General features: G+C 43.0%; 1 protein-coding gene across 5 annotated transcripts in view; it reads right to left on the bottom strand.

The window, feature by feature from the left end:
- Positions 1-792: 792 nt before the first annotated feature.
- The window catches only part of aggf1 (angiogenic factor with G patch and FHA domains 1), a 73,061-nt gene continuing 53,179 nt past the window's right edge, over positions 793-20,674 (bottom strand). For all 5 annotated transcript variants that reach the window (XM_073048249.1, XM_073048244.1, XM_073048248.1 and 2 more), the window contains 2 exons: positions 14,572-14,671; positions 793-1,068 (listed from right to left, as the gene is read on the bottom strand). In XM_073048249.1, the coding sequence (XP_072904350.1) occupies positions 844-1,068; positions 14,572-14,671 (325 nt within the window). In that variant the 3' untranslated portion in view covers positions 793-843. The remainder of the gene's footprint in view (positions 1,069-14,571; positions 14,672-20,674) is intronic.

A 20,674-nucleotide genomic window follows, 5' to 3' on the forward strand; every position in this document is an offset into this window, starting at 1 on the left:
GTGTGGAAAACTCTTAATAATTTTCAAAGTAACATACAAATGTTGGAGGAACTCAACAGGAGGAGGAGGGGCACCAGAGAGTTGATAGGCAGCTGGGAAGAAGGGAGTCAGAATTGGGAATGGAAGTAGACGGGGACCCAGACAGAATGAGGTTGTTATCCAAAGCGGCAATCAAAAAAGGCCATCTGCGAGAGGATTGATGTAGAGGAGGAAAGCTATCTTGATTACAAGAGGCTTTGGTGAGACAATATATGCGTACTAAGTCTCTTGCAGATTAACCTTGTCCAGTGTAAGGTTTCTGTTGAGTTACATGATTATTCCTGATGCTGTCTGGTTTATTGTTAATTTGGCAATTATGCTGAAACATTTCCACCTGATTTAATTTTTAAGAGCAGAGGAAATCATTTTCAATTGGTTATTAAATTACTAGTTTAGGTCAGGCCTTGATCTTTATGGTTTAATTATTTAAGCCTATCATTTTTATTGTTGAAAAGGGTAAGGTAGATCTTTAAGGATTCTAAGAAATTTCATCTTAACCAACCTTCAGGCTTTCCTACCCAAGTTTGAGAAAATAATCTCTTCAAAGACATTCAAGCTTTGGTTAAAGGATGTGAAGATACAAATGAGCAGTTGCAAAATGGATAGGGTACTTATTCAAGATACAGAACAAATATTTCTATCTCATTATAAGAATATCTGTCCTCATTTTGAACAAAGATGTACAATACTCTCCCATTTCAATGAGCAGTGACTTACTGGAAATTAAGACATTGTTTAAAATCACACTTTAAAAACTGTTAGCGGCTTTACATTTTATTTTAAAAAAATTGAACACTGGAAAACTTAAATTGTAGAATCTTCTGGATCCCTCTTTTTACATTCAGTTTTTGCACATATTTTTGTATCCGATTCCTTTTGACTTGAAGTCTGCTGGAAGGCTTCTGAAAATCTTGCTCTGGCTTTGGCCCAGTTCTTGTGGTTTTTGGAGCTGTATAGTTGTGCATCTTCAATTGAAAGTGGTATTTTAGCCCCCAGGCCTGATTGTGATTGATGAAGTTGAACTTGAATCTGGGGGGAAGAAAAGCCAGAAAGTGCAATTTGAGATTAGTATACAGTAGTTGCTATATTAAATTGATTTCCCTTGAATGCTGCAAAATTATGTTTAGAAACTCTTAACATCTGTTTGTATTCAAGTCAAGTTTCCTTTGCATTCCGGCCTGAAGAGTGACTTGGATCCTACCTAGGAGTGACAATTTGCTTACCTTCCAGCAGGTGCCATTTCATTGGCTCTTCACTCAATCTTGGAACATCTGGACAGTGAAGATACATACATCAGGGTGTTCTTACTGTTCGGGATGTTCGGCATTCAATATTATCATCCCCTCAAAGCTAATCAATAAGCTTCATGACCTGGGCCTCAATACCTCCTTGTACAACTGGATCCTCTATTTCCTCACTTGTGGACCCAGTCAGTTTGCACTGGCAGTACTTACATAGGTTGTGTGGTCTCCCTGGTCTACTCGATTTTTACCTGTGACTGAGCCTAAGCACAGCTCCAATATCATTCAAGTTTGTTGACAACACCACTCTGGTTGACAACAAAAGTGACAAATCAGCATATTGGAGGGAGATTGAAATTCTGTCTGACTGGTGCCACAACAACCTCCCCCTCAGTGTCAGCAAGACCAAGGAGCTGATTATTTATGCCAGGAGGAGGAAACTGAAGGTCCATGAGCCAGTCCTCATCAGGGCAATCAGAGGTGAAGAGGGTCAGCAGCTTTAAATTCCACAGTTGTATCATTTCAGAGGATCTACCCTGGGTTCACAAAGAAAACTTGGCAGTGGCTCGATGTGCAAAGATTCAGCATGTCAAATAAAACCTTAAACTTCTATACGTGTGGTAGACAGCATATTGACTGGTTGCATCATGACTTGGTATGAAAACACCAGTGCCCTTGAATGGAAAAGCCTACCAAAAACCCTCCCTCATAGAAACATAGAAAACCTACAGCACAATAAAGGCCCCTTTGGCCCACAAAGATGTGCCAAACATGTTCCTACCTTAGAAATTACTAGGCTTACCCACAGCCCTCGACTTTTCTAAGCTCCATGTACCCATCCAAAAGTGTCTTAGAAGACCCTATCATATCCACCTCCACCACCATTGCCGGCAGCCCATTCCAGGCACTCACCACTCTGCGTAAAAATCTTACCCCTGACATCTCTGTACTTACTCCCCAGCACCTTAAACCTGCGTCCTCTTGTGGCAACCATTTCAGCCCTGGGAAAAAGCCTCTGACTATCCACATGATCAATGCCTCTCATCATCTTACTCACCTCTCATCCTCCATTGCTCCAAGGAGAAAAGGCTGAATTCACTAAACTTGTTCTCATAAGGCATGCTCCCCAATCCAAGCAACATCCTTGTAAATCTCGTCTGCACCCTTTCTATGGCTTCCACATCCTTCCTGTGGTGAGGTGACCAGAACTGAGCACAGTACTCCAAGTGGGGTCTGATCAGGGTCCTATATAGCTGCAACATGACCTCTCGGCTCCTAAATTCAATTCCACGATTAATGAAGGCCAATACACCATATGCCTTGTTAACCACAGAGCCATCCTGCACAGCTGCTTTGAGCATCCTATGGACTCGGACCCCAAGATCCCTCTGATCCTCCACACTGCCAAGAGTCTTACCATTAATAATATATTTTGCCATCATATTTGACCTACCAAAATGAACCACTTAACACTTAGCTGAGTTGAACTCCATCTGCCATTTCTCAGCCCAGTTTTGCATCCTATCAATGTCCCGCTGTAACCTCTGACAGCCCTCCACGCTATCCACAACACCTCCATGTCACACTTGATAGGTCCTATTCTTTCACGTCTTATCCTCTTGCTCTTCACATACTTGTAGAATGCCTTGGGGTTTTCCTTAATCCTACCCACCAAGGCCTTCTCATGGCCCCTTCTGGCTCTCCTAATTTCCTTCTTAAGCTCTTTCCTATTGGCCTTATAATCTTATAGATTTCTAACATTACCTAGCTCTCTGAACCTTTTCTTTTATTCTTGACTAGATTTATTACAGCCTTTATACACCATGGTTCCTGTACCCTACCATAACTTCCCTGTCTCATTGGAACATACCTATGCAGAACTCCACACAAATATCCCCTGAACATTTGCTACATTTCTTCCGTACTTATCCCTGAGAACATCTGTTTCCAATTTCCTGCCTGACAGCCTCACAATTCCCCTTACTCCAATTAAATGCTTTTCTAACTTGTCTGTTCCTATCTCCAATGCTATTGTAAAGGAGATAGAATTATGATCACTACCTCCAAAATGCTCTCCCACTGAGAGATCTGACACCTGACCAGGTTCATTTCCCAATACCAAATCAAGTACAGCCTCTCCTCTTGTAGGTATATCTACATATTGTGTCAAGAAGCCTTCCTGAACACAGCTAACAAACTCCACCCCATCTAAACCCCTTGCTCTAGGGAGATGCCAATCGATATTTGGGAAATTAAAATCTCTGATCAGGACAACTCTTATTATTACACCTTTCCAGGATCTGTTTCCCTATTTGCTCCTCGATATCCCTGTTACTATTGGGCAGCCTATAAAAAACACTCAGTGAAGTTATTGACCCTGTCCTGTTCCTAACCTCCACCCATAGAGACTCCAACTCCATAGACGATCCCTCCATGACGTCCACATTTTCTCCAGACGTGACACTATCTCTGATCAACAGTGCCACACCCCCACCTTTTTTGCCTACTTCCCTGTCCTTTCTGAAACATCTAAAACCCGGCACTTGAAGTAACTATTCCTGTCCCTGAGCCATCCAAGCTTCTGTAATGGCCACCACATCATAGCTCCAAGTACTGATCCACGCTCTAAGTTCATCCACTTTGTTCACAATACTCCTTGCATTCAAATAGACACATCTCAAACCGTCCAGCTGAGCTCATCCCTTCTCTATCACCTGCTTATCCTCCCTCACACACTGTCTCCAAGCTTTCTCTATTTGTGAGCCAACCGCCTCTCCCCCAGTCTCTTCAGTTCGGTTCTCACCCCCCAACAATTCTAGTTTAATCTCTCCCCAGTAGCCTTAGCAAACCTCCCTGCCAGGATATTGGTCCCCCTGGGATTCAAGTGCAACCTGTCCTTTTTGTACAGGTCACACCTGTCTCAAAAGTGGTCCCAATGATCCAGAAATCTGAATCTCTGCCCCCAGCTTCAATCCCTCAGCCACGCATTTATCCTCCACCTCATTCTATTCCTATACTCACTGTTGCGTGGCACAGGCAGTAATCCAAGATTACCACCCTTGTGGTCCTGTTTCTCAATAGACAATAGGTGCAGAAGTAGACCATTCGGCCCTTCGAGCCTGCACCGCCATTTTGAGATCATGGCTGATCAACTACTATCAATACCCGGTTCCTGCCTTGTCCCCATATCCCTTGATACCCCTATCCATAAGATACCTATCTAGCTCCTTCTTGAAAGCATCCAGAGAATTGGCCTCCACTACCTTCCAAGGCAGTGCATTCCAGATCCCCACAACTCTCTGGGAGAAGTAGTTTTTCCTTAACTCTGTCCTAAATGACCTATCCCTTATTCTCAAACCATGCCCTCTGGTACTGGACTCTCCCAGCATCTGGAACATATTTCCTGCCTCTATCTTGTCCAATCCCTTAATAATCTTACATGTTTCAATCAGATCCCCTCTCACTGTGGCCCCTTTCCCCCCTTTGAATCCTTCCTTCTCTGGGGGATGAACTGATTTTGCACCTTGTGCATTATTCCCAAAAATACCTGCCATTGCTGTTCCACTGTCTTTTCTGCTAGGCTATCCGTCCAGTCAACTTTGGCCAGCCCTTCCCTCATGGCTCCATAGTTTCCCCTGTTCAACTGCAACACTGACACCTCCGAGCTGCCCTTATCCTTCTCAAATTGCAGATAAAAACTTATCATATTATGATCACTACCTCCTAATGGCTCCTTTACTGCAAGATCGCTTATCAAATCCTGTTCATTACATAACACTAAATCCAGAATAGTCTTGTCCCTGGTCGGCTCTCGTACAAGCTGTTCCAAGAATGCATCCCGTAGGCACTCTACAAACTCCCTATCCTGTGGTCCAGCACCAACCTGATTCTCCCAGTTCACCTGCATGTTGAAATCCCCCATAACTACTGCGACATTACCTTTGCCACATGCCAATGTTAACTCCCTATTCAACTTGCACCCAATATCCATGCTACTGTTTGGTGGCCTGTAGACAACACCCAATTGGGTCCTTTTGCCCTTACTGTTCCTCAGTTCTATCCACACAGACTCTACTTCTCAACTTCCTACCTAACTCCCTGTAGTCTTTTTCTCAGGACCTCTTTCCCTTTTCCCCTATGTCATTGGTACCAATATGTACCACGACCTCTGGCTGTTCTCCCTCCCTCTCCAGGATATCTTGGACGTGATTTGAAACATCCCTGACCTTGGCATCAGGGAGGCAAACTACCATCCGAGTTCCTTACCTGCGTCCACAGACTCACCTGTCTGACTCCCTAACGATAGAGTCCCCTAACACTACTGCCTTCCTCTTCCTTTCCCTACCCTTCTGAGCCACAGGGCCGGACTCTGTGCCAGAGGCATGGCCACTGTTACTTCTCCCCAGGTAGGCTGTTCTTCTCCCCCCCCCCCCCCCAAACAGTACTCAAACAAGAGTATTTAATGTCAAGGGGTACAGCCACAGGGGTATTCTCTGGTACCTGACTGTGACCCCATTGTCCATCTCCCACGGCCCCAGTGTAACCACCTGCCTATAACTCCTTTCTATCACCTCCTCACTCTCCCTAACCAGACAAAGGTCATCGAGCTGCATCTCCACACACCGGGTGCAGATATGGCCGTCCGGGAGGCTGGGAGACTCCAGGATCTCCCACATCTGACACCGAGCACAGAAAACCAGCCTCACACACATACTACTTCCTTTCTGCAATTAATACAGGTAAACCTACCTCGCCTCATTACCACCTATACCCATTGAGCCAAAGCCCTAACACTCTGCTGCCCGCTGGATACGGTGGTCTTCTTTTAAACTTTTCCCGCTCTACTGGCTGATGTCACGCGCCAGCGCAGTCTTGCCTCTCTTCCTGGTATATTCTTAGAGTCTTTCTTAACCAGCAGAATATTCGCTATCTTCCAATCTTACAGTACCTTGGCTATCACTAAGGATGATTTAAATATCTCTGTCAGGGCCCTTGCAATTTCTGTTCTTGCCTCATACAGGGTCCCAGGGGTACATCTGTCAAGTCCTGGGGATTTATCCACCCTAACTTGCCTCAAGACAGCAAACACCACCTCCTTTAATCTGTATAGGTTCACTGCTGCTTCTCACATCTATGGACTGTGTTCATCACCCGAGATGCAAAAAATCCATTTAAGATCTCCCCCATCTCCTCTGGGTCGATACACAAATTACCAATTTTATCCCTTGCTATCCATTTGCTCTTAATGCAAGAAGCCCCTAGGATTCTACTTTACCTTGTCTGCGAGAGCAAACTAATGCTTTCTTTTACCTCTCTTGATTTGTTTAAGTATTCTGCATTTTTTATACTACTCAATTCTTTTCTTAACCAGGGCGTCAATCTATCTTGAAAACCAAGGTTCCCGAAATCCGTTATCATCTTTTTTTATTCTGACAGGCACATACAAGCTTTGTACTCTTAAGATTTTACTTTTGAAGGCCTTCCACTTACCAAACATGCCTTTGCCAGAAAACAGACTGTCCCAATCCAGAACTACCAGATCCTTTCTGATACCATCAAAACTGAACTTTCTCCAGTTTCGAATTTCATTCCAAGGACTATTTCATTCCTATGCTCTTCCATAATTACCGTGAAACTAATGGCATTATGATCACTAGTTGCAAAGTGCTCCTGTACACAAACTTTTGGCATCTGCCCTGTTGCATTCCCTAATAGATCAAGTATTGCACACTCTCTCGTTGAGACTTTATGTGCCAATTTAAGGAAATTTTCCTGAACACATTTGACAAACACTATCCCATCAAGTCCTTATATAGTATGGGAGCTCCAGTCAATAGTGGAAAGGTATCACAATAATAGTAATATCTGGATTGCTGCCTGTACCACATGCCAGTGAGGGTAAGAGTAGCATGATTTGACAGGTGAATGTATCGTTGAGGAACTGGGGCAGGGGTTCAGATTTATGAGTCATTGCTATCTCTTCTGGGTAAAGTATGACCTATACAAAAGGGACAGTTTACATTGGAACCCAAGGGGGTCCAATATCCTTGTGGGCAGGTTGGCTAGAGTTGTTCAGGTGGGTTGAAACTAATTTGGCAGGAGGGTGGGATCCAGGGTGATAGTGCTGACGATGAGGTAGTTGGTTTACAAACAAAGCCAACGTGTAGTAAGACTCTCAGCAAGGAGAGACTGATGAGAATGAATACAGCACTAAAGGTGTTATATTCAAATACACACAGTATACCGAATAAGGTCGACGAACATGCAGCAGTTACAGATTGGCAAGTATAATGTTGGAAGCATGACTGAAAGAAGATTATAGCTGAGAGCTTAATGTCCAAAGATACACATTGTATTGAAAGGATAGGCAGGAAGGCAGAATGGGTGGTGTTGGCTCGGTTAGTGAAAAATGAAATTAAGTTATTACAAAGAGTTAACACAGGGTTGGATGGTGTTTTCAGACCCCCGAACTGTAGTAAGGATGTGGTCTACATGTCACAACAAGAGATAGAAAATGCATGCCAAAGGGCATTGTTACAATAGTCGTGGGGGATTTCAATATTCATGTAGATTGGGAAAATCAGGTTGGTGCAGGATTCTAAGAGGTGGGATTTCTGGAATGCAGATGAGATGGCTTTTTAGAGCAGCTCATGGTTGAGCCCACTAGGGGATCAGCTATTCTGGGTTGGGTGTTCGTCAATGAACCAGAATTTATTAGAGATCTTAAGGTGGTAAATGATCATAATATGATGGAATTCACCCTGAAATCTGAGAATGAGAAGCTAAAGTCAAATATATCAGTATTACAGTGGAGTAAAGGGAAATTACAGAGGTATGAAAAGAGGAGTTGGTCAGAACTGATTGGAAAAGAACATTGCACGAGGAAATCTGCAAATGCCTGAAATTCAAGCAACACACACAAAATGCTGGTGGAACGCAGCAGGTCAGGCGGCATCTATAGGTTGAAGCGTTGTCAACGTTTCAGGCCGAGACCCTTTGTCAGGACTAACTGAAAGGAAAGATAGTAAGAGATTTGAAAGTAGGAGGGGGAGGGGAAAAGGCGAAATGACAGTAGAGCAGCAGCAGATGGAATTTCTGGAAGCAATTTGGAAGGCACAGGATATATATATATATATATATATATATATACATACACGCATACATATATATACACACATACATACATATATACACACATACACATATATATACACATACATACATATATACACACACACACATATATATATATCCATCCCAAAGAGGAAGACGTATTCTAAATGCAAGATGACACAACCGTGGCTAACAAGCCAACATAAAAGCCAAAGTCAAGGCATATAATAGAGTAAAAATTTGTGGGAAATTGGAAGTTTGGAAAGTTTTTAAATACTAGCAGAAGGCAACTAAAAAGTCATTAAGATGGTAAAGATAGAATACAAAAGTAAGCTAGCCAATGATATTAAAGAGGATACCAAAAGTTTCTTCAGATACATATTATAAAAAAAGAGGGAAGCATGGTTATCAGACTGCTGGAAAACGATGCTGGAGAGGTAGTATTGGGGGACAAGGAAATGGCGGACGAATGGACTATTTTGCATCAGTATTCCCAAGAAACTTCTAGTAATGGTAACTACACACACTTCATGACCCTTGACACCGGGAACTTCCACTGTACTGCTAGTATCCTTCACAGTGTAATTAATAAATATGTGTGTGTGTGTGTATGCGAAAATAAACTCGACTTGATTTGATGATTAAAAAGGTGCCAGGGCAGGTTTGAGATGGAGTCAGTCAGTAATATGACTAACGTTAAAGAATGGTATTAAAAACATTCTGGTGCATCACAATGAGAACAAATCTCAGTATGGAATGAAGGTGGAGAGAAAAAGAACATTGAAATAGTTGAGGAAACCCGTGATTGTGAGAGCAAAAACTAAACATAAAGGTTAATGTGTTGACTGGAATTCACGTAGCCAGAGGCAGTGGCTGAGGTAATTGAAACCAAGTTTATTCCATGGTGATCAAAGATGAGAAAAGAAGCAGATAACCAATCAATTGAAACAGTTAAGTGAAGTGATAGTGCGTAGCAGAGTCAGAAAATATTATCAAAATTAAAATGCTGGGAAAACTCACAGGCTGATTTAACATCTGTGGAAAGAGAAGATGAACTATCATCAGTCTTCACTGTGGAAGACACTAGCAGTATGGTAGAAGTTCCAGATGTCAGGGATCATAAAGTGTGTGAAGTTGCCATTACTCAAGAGAAGATTCTTGGGGAAACTAAAAGGTCTGAAGATAGGTAAGTCACCTGGACCAGTTGGTGTACACCCCAGAGTTCTGAAAAAGGTGGCAGAAGAGATTGTGGAAGTATTAGTAATGATCTTTCAGGAAGCACTAAACACTGGAATGGTTTCAGAAGACTGGAAAATTGCAAATGTTACACCACTCATCAAGAAGGGAGAGGATCAGAAGGAATGAAACTATAGACCAGTTAATCTGACCTTAGTGGTTGTGAAGATGCTGGAGAATATTAAGGATGAGGTCTCAGGGTACTTGAAGGCACATGATAAAATAGGCCTTAGTCAGCATGGTTTTCTCGAGGGAAAATCTTGCCTGACAAATCAGTTGGAATTCTTTGAATAACAAGCAGGATAGACAATAGAGAATTGCTGGATGTTGTGTATTTGGATTTTCAGAAGGCCTTTGACAAGGTTCTACACGAGGCTGCGTAACAATCTATGAGCCCATGGTATTACAGGGAAGATTCTAGCTTGGATAAACCAGTGGCTGACTGGTAGGAAGCAAAGAGAGGGAATAAAGGGAGTCTTTTCTGGTTGGCTGCCAGTGACTAGTGGTGTTCCACACAGTTCTTTTTTTGTTATATGGAGTCCTTGTGCAGTGATTCCCCAAAGGTCTAATTTGCAGGTTGAGTCTGTGGTGAGGAAGGCAAATGCAATAGTTTATTCATTTCAAGAGGACTAGAATATAAAAGCAAGTCTTTATAAAGCACTAGTGAGGCCAGTTTTGGGCCTCTTATCTGAGAAAGGATGTGCTGAAACTGGAGAGGGTTCAAAGGAAGTTCATGAACATTATTCCAGAATTAAACAGATTGTCATATGAAGAGCATTTGATGACACTGGGCCTGCATTCACTGGAATTCAGAAGAACTGGGGGGTGGGGTGACCTAATTGAAACCTATCGAATGATGAAAGAGTGGATGTGGAGGTTTCCTCTGGTGGGAGTGCCTAAGACCAAAAGACACAGACCCAGAATAGAGGGGTGTCCTTTTAGAATGGAGATGAGGAGGAGTTTCTTAAGCCAGACAGTACTGAATCTGTGGAATTTGTTGGCACAGGCAACTGTGGCCTTTGTATATTTAAGGCCAATGCTGATAGAGTCTCAATTGGTCAGTGTATGAAGGGATATGGGGATGGGGGTAGGGGCAGGAGATTTGGAGAGAGAAGAAAAATGGATCAGCCATGATGAAATGGCAGAGTGTACTCGATGGGCCAATTGACCTAATTCGGCTCCTCTATCTTATGGTTTTGTGTTTCTTGCAACAGTCTGTGATGCCTATAAATTTGTTCCTCTCTATCCCGCAGTGAGTCTACAATATAGCCTCATTAAGGTGGGCGTAGACACAGAGAAAATGCTGGAGGAACTCAGCAGGCCAGGCAGAACCTATAGAAAAGAGTAAACAGTCATTTCAGGCAGAGACCCTTCATCAGGACTGGAAAAAATGATGAGAAGTTAGAGCAAGAAGTTGGTGGGAAGAGAGAAAGAAGAAGTACAAGGTGGTAGGTAATACCTGAAACTGGGAGAGGGGAAGCAGTGAAGTAAAGAACTAAGAAGTTGATTGGTGAAAGAGATAAAGGGCTGGGAGAAGGGGAAATCTGACAGGAGTTTGAAGACCATGAAAGAATGGGAAGGGTGAGGAGCACCAGAGGGAGGTGATGGGCAGGTAAAGAAATAAGGTGAAAAGGGGAAAATAGGAATAGGGGATGTAATTACTGGAAGTTCAAGAAATCGATGTTCATGCCATCAGGTTGGAGGTTACCCATACAGAATACAAGGTGTTGCTCCTCCAGCCTGAGTGTGGCCTTATCACAACAGTAGAGAAGACCATGGACTGACATGTTAGAATTGAAATGGTGGCCACCAGGAGATCAGACTTTTTCTTGCGGATGGAGTGCAGGTGCTTGACGAAGCAGTCACCTAATCTACATCGGCTCTCACCAGTGTACAGGAGGCCATGTCTGGAGCACTGGATATAGTAGGTGACCCCAACAGACTCACAGGTGGCTCACCTGGAAGGACTGTTTGAGGCCCTGAATGAGGGAGGAGGTATAGGGCCAGGTATAGCACTTGTTCCACTTGCAAGGCTAAGTACCAAGAGGGAGAACAGTGGGGATGGACGAACGGAGAAGGGAGTCGTGCAGGGAGTGATCCCTGCAGAAAGTGGGGGAGAGGGGAAAGATGTGCTTGATGGTGGGATCCTGTTGGCAGAAGTTATGGAGAATTGTGTGCCAGACACAGAGGCTAGTGGAGTGGTAGGTAAGGACAAGAGGAATCCTATCCCTGTTGGGGTGGTGGGAAGATAGGTTGAAGGTAGACATGCACAAAATGGAAGAGATGGTAAGGAGAAAGGAAAGCCCCTGGTTAGTTCTGGAATGAAAAGCCTCATTCTGACAGCAGAGATGGAGTAACTGAGAGAAGGGGATGGAATTTTTACAAGTGACAGGTTGGGCAGAGGTATATTCCAGGTAGCTGTCAGAATCAGTGGGTTTATATAAGTTCGAGTTACAGAGAGATTGAGAAAGGGGAGGGAGGTGTCAGAAATGGACTAGGTAAATTTTAGGGCAGGGTGGAAGTTGGAGGCCAAGTTGATGAAGTTGAGAAGCACAGCATGATGCAGAAAGCAGCACCAATGCAATCATCAATGTAGGGTAGGAAAAGTTGGGGAGTGATACCAATGTAGGCTTGGAACCAATGTAGGTTCCATGTTGCCAACAAAAAGGCAGGCAAAGCTAAAACCCATGCGAGTGCCCATGGCTACACCTTTGATTTGAAGGAAGTGGGAGGAGCCTAAGAAAAAAAAATTGAGAGTGGGGACCAGTTCCACCAGATGGACCAAAATGGTGGAGGAGGGAAACAGGTTGGGTCTGTTGTCTAGAAAGAAGCAAAGAGCTTTGAGGCCCTCCTGATGGGGTGACGGAGGTGTACAAGGACTGGACATCATCATACTTTTCTGATTCCTCACTTCCAGCCATAAAACCTCACAAGACGAGACCCCCAGTTTGAATAGACTGAGCACTGCTGTGACATTTTCCTGACTAGTATCACCACTCATCCCCGTTTAATCCCTCCTGTTCTACCATGTCTATAAACAATAGAACCCCAGAACATTGAGCTGCTAGACCTGCCCCTCCTGCAACCTAGTCCCACTAATGGCTACAATGCCATAATTCCATATGTTGATCCATGCTCTGAGCTCATCTGCTTTTCCTACATATACGTTTCAGAACATTAGTCCAACCATGCTCAACCTTATGATTCCTGACTTTTCCTGAGGTCTTATCATTTCTCTCCACAACCACTCCATTATCTGTTCTGGCACTCTGGTTCCCATCCTTCTGCAACTCTAGTATAAACTACCCCACCCAATGCTCACCCATCCAGTACTGGCAAACCTTCTCACTAGGATATTAATCTCCCTCCAGTTCAGGTGAAAATTGTCTCCTGTACAGGTCCCACCTTCCCTGGAAGTCAGCCCAATGATCCAAAAACCTGAAGCCGACCCTCTGCACCAACTTTTTAGCCATATGTTCAACTGTATGAGCTTCCTACTTCTGGCCACACTAGCATGTAGCCAGTGGCAATCCTGAGATAACTACCCTGGTGGTCCTGTACTTTTAACTAAGCAACTAACTCCTTGAACTCACTTAGCAGAACCTTATCATTCTTCTACTTATGTCATTGGTATCTATATGGACCATGACCTCTGACTGCTCACTTACGAACGTTGAGAACCTGATCTGAGATGTCCCAGACCCTGGCATCAAGGAGGCAACGTATCACCTGGGAATCTCATTCCTATCCACACAGCCTCCTTTCTGTTCCCCTATCATCAAAGCTCATCTCTTCTCCCCCCCTCCCTTCTTAGCCATTGAGCCAGAGTCTGTGCCAGAGACATGATCGCCGTGATTTCCCACTGCTAAGTCATCTCACCCAACAGTATCCAAAGTGGTATACCCATTGTTGAGGGGAGTCTGCAGTGGTTGTTTAACCCCTTTCACACTCCTGACTGTCGCCCAATTTCCTGCATCTTACACCTTGGGTTTAACTGCCTCTTTATATGTCATGTCTAACAATTCCTCAGCCTCCTGAATGATCCAGAGTCAATCCAGTTCCTGTTACAACTCCTTAACATGGAGTGTTTGAAGCTGTAGCTGAATGCACTTCTTGCAGGTGAAGTCATCAGGGACACTGAAAATCTCCCTGCCTTCACACATCCTGCATGAGGAGCATTCATCTATTCTGCCTGGCATCCCTAATACTCTGTGCAATTATAAAAAAGGAAACAATAAATAAACTGAAAATAAAACTTCCTGCTGCCATCAGGAAGGAGGTACTGGAGCCTCAAGAGCCACACCATCAGATTCAGGAACTGTTATTACCCTTCAACCATCAGCTCTTGTACCAGAGGGAGTAACTTCTCTCACCCCAACACTGAACTGTTCCCACAACCTAGGAACTCACTTTCAAGGACTCTACATCTCATTTCTCAATATTTATTGCTTATTTAATTTTTTTGTTTCTTTGTATTTTCTATGAATGTGTAAAAAATTAATCTCAGGGTTGTAAATGGTGACATATATGTACTTAGATAAAAAAATAAATTTGAACAGAACAATTACGGCAGAAGACAGTTCAAACAGTTAAAATATTTTATCTATATGAACTTTAGCTAAACTTTTATAAATATTCTACATCAATTTTACTTTATTTCTCCAACTGCTTTTTATTTCTGTAAAACTCCTGCTAGTTCTCTTGACAACGGAGACTGATCACTAGGTTATAAGCTAAGGCAATGGATGTTTTGGTATAGCAATGATGCCAAACCCTATGCATACAATGCAGTTAATGGCAGGTTTACCTGTAAGTGATCAGTGAAAGGTGCACTGAATGTATCTTCTCACTTATTAGATCACTAGTAATAGTAAGCAGATCACTATTCAGCTGGTTAATTCATTTACTTTAACGTGTGTTTTCTAGATGGAAAAAAAATTACCGGCTCTTTAATTCCACAGCTTCCTTTACCAAGTCCTTCTCCTTTCTTCCAGCCCATCTTTTCCAACATCTTTCGTCCTTTGTTGTCATCACAGATTTCCCTAAAATGAATAAAGTTTTAAGTCATCAAACCTCTAAATGTGTAAATTCTATTGATGAGAAAGTAACTTACTAGTTTGGAGTGTCAAAATTTACATTTAATTTCAATTGTAGATTATATGTAGAACTGCTTGTAATGGTTACCTAAATGTCACTAAGTTAGTATTAACTGATTCTATTTGTAAGGTGCTACAGGTTCCTAAAAAGACATCATGTACCTGTATTCATAGCTAACATATTGGAAAAGGTAATTTATGTAGAGCCAGGACAATGTTCTTGGTAAGATGCACAAAAATAAGAGATCCTCCAACATCAATAACTCAGGCTTTGTATCTATTTAGATTAGTTACATCTCTCTCATTACTACTGATCTGAATTTTGTCTAAATTGCTAACTTAATTTCCTAGAACTTCAGCTACAAGACAATTCTAAAATGTAATGGGGTACTTTAGTTTCAAAGGGTAAAGCTGGAATATCAATGGTCAATGTCTTCCAAGACAAAAGAGTCCAATTACCAGTTCTTAGGTGCTGATCCATAGTGTGCAAAACCGACATGTTGTACTCTACGAGGTCTACCTGAAATAAATTCCTCTCTATGACTTAAAGGTTGAGCAGGGAAGTAGGAGCACGAAGGCTAAAGGTTTCTAATTTTTTTTGAAGTTAGTAGTAACATACAAATGCTAACTGAATAGAATTCAGCCACAGACATTCAGACCTGCTCCATTATTCAATGGAGTCAGAGGGCACAATTTTAAGGTGCATGGAAGTAGGTACAGAGGGTATGTCGGGGTAAGTTTTTTTTAAAACGCAGAGTGGTGAGTACGTGGAATGGGCTGCCGGCGACGGTGGTGGAAGCGGATACGACAGTCTTTTAAGAGACTCCTGGACAGGTACATGGAGCTTAGAAAAATAGAGGGCTATGGGTAACCCTAGGTAATTTCTAAAGTAAGTACATGTTCGACACAGCATTGTGGGCTGAAGGGCCTGTATTGTGCGTAGGTTTTCTGTTTCTAATATAGCTGTCCATTTGCAAATAAAATGGTGGAAATATAAAACTCAACAGGTCAACCAACGGTTGTGGAAGATGTGAAATTTTCAGCTCATTAAACCTTTGTAGCATTTTCTGTTTTTGTCTCATTTTCCCTCCCTCATCCTTATTGCTTTCAGGCTTTAAAAACACTCTGGTTGAGAATTCCTGCTGTTTGTTGTCAGGAGTTATATTTTTCTCATTTTCCTGTAATAAGGAAGTTGTATAGGTTATTGAGTCTACCCAGAGTAGATAATCCCACTGCTCATTTTTTTGTATCCCAACAATTCCTTCCCACCCCCTTCCCATCTACAGGAGGGACAATTCACAGTAGCCAAATTTACAGAAAATTTCTGTAATATTGAGGGGGGGGGGGGGGGGGGAGGGAAGATGAAATCATTATCGGAGGGAAATAGAGAATGTGCAAATTTTATATAGATAACACTTAGAAAACCAGGATCGAACCTGCATTGCTGGAGCAGTGCTATTGTTTGTGAATTCCAAAATGTTTCAACCATCCATGTGAAAGATTTTTTCTCTAAATTTTAGTTCTAAACAGGTGATTCTCCTGCTGATACGATGTACCTTAGTAATAAATATCTAAAAAGCAGAACAGTCATTTGCAATTTATTTTTTAGAATTGGTTTATAGTCAAATGTACTGGGATACAGTGAAAAGCTGGTTTTATATACCATTCAGCCAGAACAAATCATTACACAGTGCACTGAAATAGTAAGAGGTAAAGTCTAACAGCGGAGAGAATGTACAATGCAGGTAAACAATAAGGGGCAAGGTAAGAACTTGTAAGAATGGAACGGCAGTTGTCTTGGGGGATTTTAACTTCCACATAGATTGGGTGAATCAGGTTGGTCAAGGAAGCCTTGAGGAGGACTTCATAGAATACATCCGTGATGGCTTTCTCGAGCAGCATGTTAGTGAACCTACAAGGGAAAATGCTATCTTGGACCTTGTCCTGTGCAATGAGACAGGTAAGGTTAACAATCTTGTAGTCAGGGATCCTCTTGCAAAGAGTGATCATAGTGTGACTGAATTTTGCTTACAGATGGGAGGATGAAATAGTTACATCTAAAAACAGTGTATTATGCTTGAAGAGGGGAGACTACAACAGGATGAGGGAGGAGTTGGCTAATGCAGATTGGGAGCACGGGCTATTTGGTAGGACAGTTGAGGAACAGTGGAATACTTTCAAAGAGATTTTTCACAGTGCTCAACAAAAGTATATTCCAGTCAAAAGTAAGCACAGTAGGTGTGGGGAGAGCCAGCCTTGGATAACTAAGGAAATAAAAGGTAGTATCAAATTAAAAGCTCATGTGTACAAAGTTGCAAAGAGACTGGAGGATTGGGAAAACTTTAAAAAATAAAGAACAACTAAACAAGAAATAAGGAAAGGGAAGATAAGAGTATGAAAGTAAATTAGCACAAAATATAAAAACAGATAGCAAGAGTTTTTATAAATATATAAAATGGAAGAGGTTGGCTAAAGTCAACATAGGTCCCTTGGAAGACGAGAAGGGGAAATCGATATTGGGTGATAAGGAAATGGCTGACGCCTTGAACAACTATTTTGTGTCGGTCTTCACAGTGGAGGACATGTCTAACATGCCAAAGGATGATGTTATGGATGAAATGGGAGGTGAGAAACTCGATAAAATCACTGTCACTAAAGAGATAGTGCTGAGCAAACTAGAGGGCCTGAAGGTAGGTAAGTCCCCTGGTCCTGATGGGATGCATCCCAGGGTGCTGAGGGAAGTGGCGGAGGTTATAGTAGACGTGTTGGAAATCATTTACCAAAACTCTCCAGACTCTGGGCAGGTTCCGGCAGATTGGAAGACAGCAAATGTCATGCCACTTTTTAAAAAAGGATGTAGGCAAAAGACGGGCAACTGTAGGCCAGTTAGCTTAACATCTGTAGTCGGGAAAATGCTTGAAGCTGTCGTTAAGGAAGAAATAGCAAACATTTAGAAAGAAGTGGTTCCATTAGACAGACAAGGTATGGATTCAGAAAGGCCAGGTCCTGTTTGACAAAATTACTGGAGTTCTTTAAGGACATAATGAGTGCAGTGGATAGAGGGGAACAGGTGGATGTCATATACTTGGATTTTCAGAAGGTGTTCGATAAGGTGCCGCACAAGAGACTTATAAATAAGGTACGGATACATGGAGTCGGAGGAAGTGTATTGGCATGGATTGCCGATTGGTTAACCATAGAAGGCAGAGAGTTGGTATAAATGGATGTTTCTCCAGATGGCAGTCAGTGGTGAGTGGGCACCACAGGGGTCGGTGCTGGGCCCGCAGCTGTTTACCATTTAAATTCATGATTTGGAAGAGGGGACTGAGCGTAGCGTAGCAAAATTTGCTGATGACACTAAACTGACTGGAAAAGCAAATTGTACAGAGGAGGTGGAGAGTCTGCAGAGGGTTAGGTTAAGTGAGTGGGCCAAGGTTTGGCAGATGGAATACAATGTTGGTAAATGCGAGATCATCCACTTTGGAAGGAATAATAGAAGAGCAGATTATTATTTAAATGGTGAAAGATTGCAGCATGTTGTTCTGCAGAGGGACTTGGGAGTGCTTGTGCATGAATCACAAAAAGTTGGCTTGCAGGTACAACAGATTATTAAGAAGGCAAACGGAATGTTGGCCTTTATTGCCAACAAATTCAAGAGCAGGGAGGTCATGCTGCAACTATACAGGGTACTGGTGAGGCTGCACCTGGAGTACTGTGTGCAGTTCTGGTCTCCATACTTGAGGAAGGATATACTGGCTTTGGAGGCAGTACAGAGGAGGTTCACCAGGTTGATTCCAGAGATGAAGGGATTAACCAATGAGGAGTGATTGAGTCGCCTGGGACTGTACTCGCTGGAATTCAGAAGAATGAGAGGGGATCTTATAGAAACATACAACATTTTGAAAGGGATAGATAAGATAGAAGTAGGAAAGTTGTTTCCATTGGTAGGTGAGACTAGAACTAGGGGACATTGCCTCAAGATTCAGGGGAGAAAATTTAGGACAGAGATGAGGAGAAACTGTTTTTCCCAGAGAGTGGTGGATCTGTGGAATTCTCTGCCCAGGGAAGCAGTTGAAGCTTCTTCACTAAATATATTTAAGATACAGTTAGATAGATTTTTACATAGTTGGGGAATTAAGGGTTATGGGGAAAAGGCATGTAGATGGGGCCATGATCTTATTGAATGGCGGGGCAGGCTCGATGGGCCAGATGGCCAACTCCTGCTCCTATTTCTTATGTTCTTAAGGTCATAACAAAGTACATTGTGAGATCACAAATTCATCTTATAGTACTAGGGAACAACTAGCAAGGACTGACTGATGACAGGTCAAAATTGCAGTCAATGGGATGAGTTGCAATGTAAAGGGGGGGCCAAAATTGAAAAAGATGATGAGTACAGGATAGAAGGTGTTATATTTGAAAGCATGCAGTATACGGAATAAGGTAGATGAACTTGTAGCACAGTTAGAAATTGGTAGGTATGACACTGTGGGTATCACTGAGCCGTGGCTGAAAGAATATCACAGCTTAACATCCACGGGTACATATCGTATCAAAGCGACAGCAGGTAGGCAGAAGGGGTGGGGTGGCTATGTGGTAAAAAATAAAATCAAATCCTTAGAAAGAGGTGACATAGGTTCAAAAGGTATAGAATACTTGTAGGTAAAGCTAAGAATCTGCAAGGGTAAAAAGACCCCAATGGGAGTTATATACAGGCCTCCAAACATTAGCAAAGATGTGGGCTACAATTTACAACAGCAAATAGAAAAGGCACGTCAAAAGAGTAATGTTATGTTAGTTATGAGGGGTTGCAATATGCAGGTAGATAGGTACAATGATTTTGGTGCTCGATCCCAAGTGGGGAAATTTGTACAATGCCTGCAAGATGGCTTTTAAGAGCAGCTTGTGGTTGAGTCCCCTAGGGGATCAGCTAGGCTAGAGGTCGCCAACCCGTCGATCGCGATCGGCTGGTCGATCTTTGCTACTTTCCCAGAAGATCCCGAAAAAAGAATGAAAAAGTAATACACAAATACTGTTGAGAGATTGTTTCTGGGTTGCAGGGTTTTAGTTCCGTTCTTTCTGCCCAGTGCGCATGCGTGTAGCTCTCCCGCCACGTGCTGGTCCCCAACCACTGGGCCGCAAGGAAATAATATGAGTCAGCTGCACCTTTCCTCATTCCCTGTCATGCCCACTGTTGAACTTGAACCCATGCAAGGTCATTACCCAAGCGCGTCAGGGATCTGGTTAGCCTCGGGTAACCGGCCGCTTTGTGCGGCCGGTGAGAAGTGCTATTGCTACTGGACTGGAGCACAGACAGATGGGCGCCGCCTCTAAATCTGTTTACCACACCAAATGTTCATGGGGAACCCGGTGCTAAAATATTTGCAGACGATCTAATTCGGGCTCAGGGTTCCGTAAGTAGCAGAGCAGCTACCTCACTGCGATCTACTGAAACAAACTTTTGTTGGCTGATAAATCCTACAAGGTGGGCAGGCGCAGGCCTGTTGCACTCCTCGCTCGCTCGCTCTCTCCAGACTGTGACCGCCGCGACCCCGGTACAGGAAAAGATGCACCAGGCCAAGGCGGCGAGCGAGAGGATGTCTAATGAGACAATGAAGCCCTCAAAACTGTTTGGTACCCTGAGTCCAAGCACCCTGCACTTAAATACAAACCTGCTGAGTTTTTTTCTGGCGTTAAAAACGTGAGCAAGCAGGACAGCAGGTAAGTGCTGAGAGCCACGTAAACTAAATTGCGGAATAGACTGGACATAAGGAACCTGCTTCAAGTATCGCTGTATTCTGGTCGTGTTTAACACCACCCCCCCCCCGTCGGCCGGTCCGCAAGAATATTGTCAATATTAAACCAGTCCGCGGTGCAAAAAAAGGATGGTGACCCCTGGTGTTCATACATTATTTCTACTTCCAGGTTGCAGGGTTTTACTTCCAGTCT

The sequence above is a fragment of the Hemitrygon akajei genome, chromosome 6 (assembly GCF_048418815.1).
Source record: "Hemitrygon akajei chromosome 6, sHemAka1.3, whole genome shotgun sequence".
Classification (NCBI taxonomy): Eukaryota; Metazoa; Chordata; class Chondrichthyes; order Myliobatiformes; family Dasyatidae; genus Hemitrygon; species Hemitrygon akajei.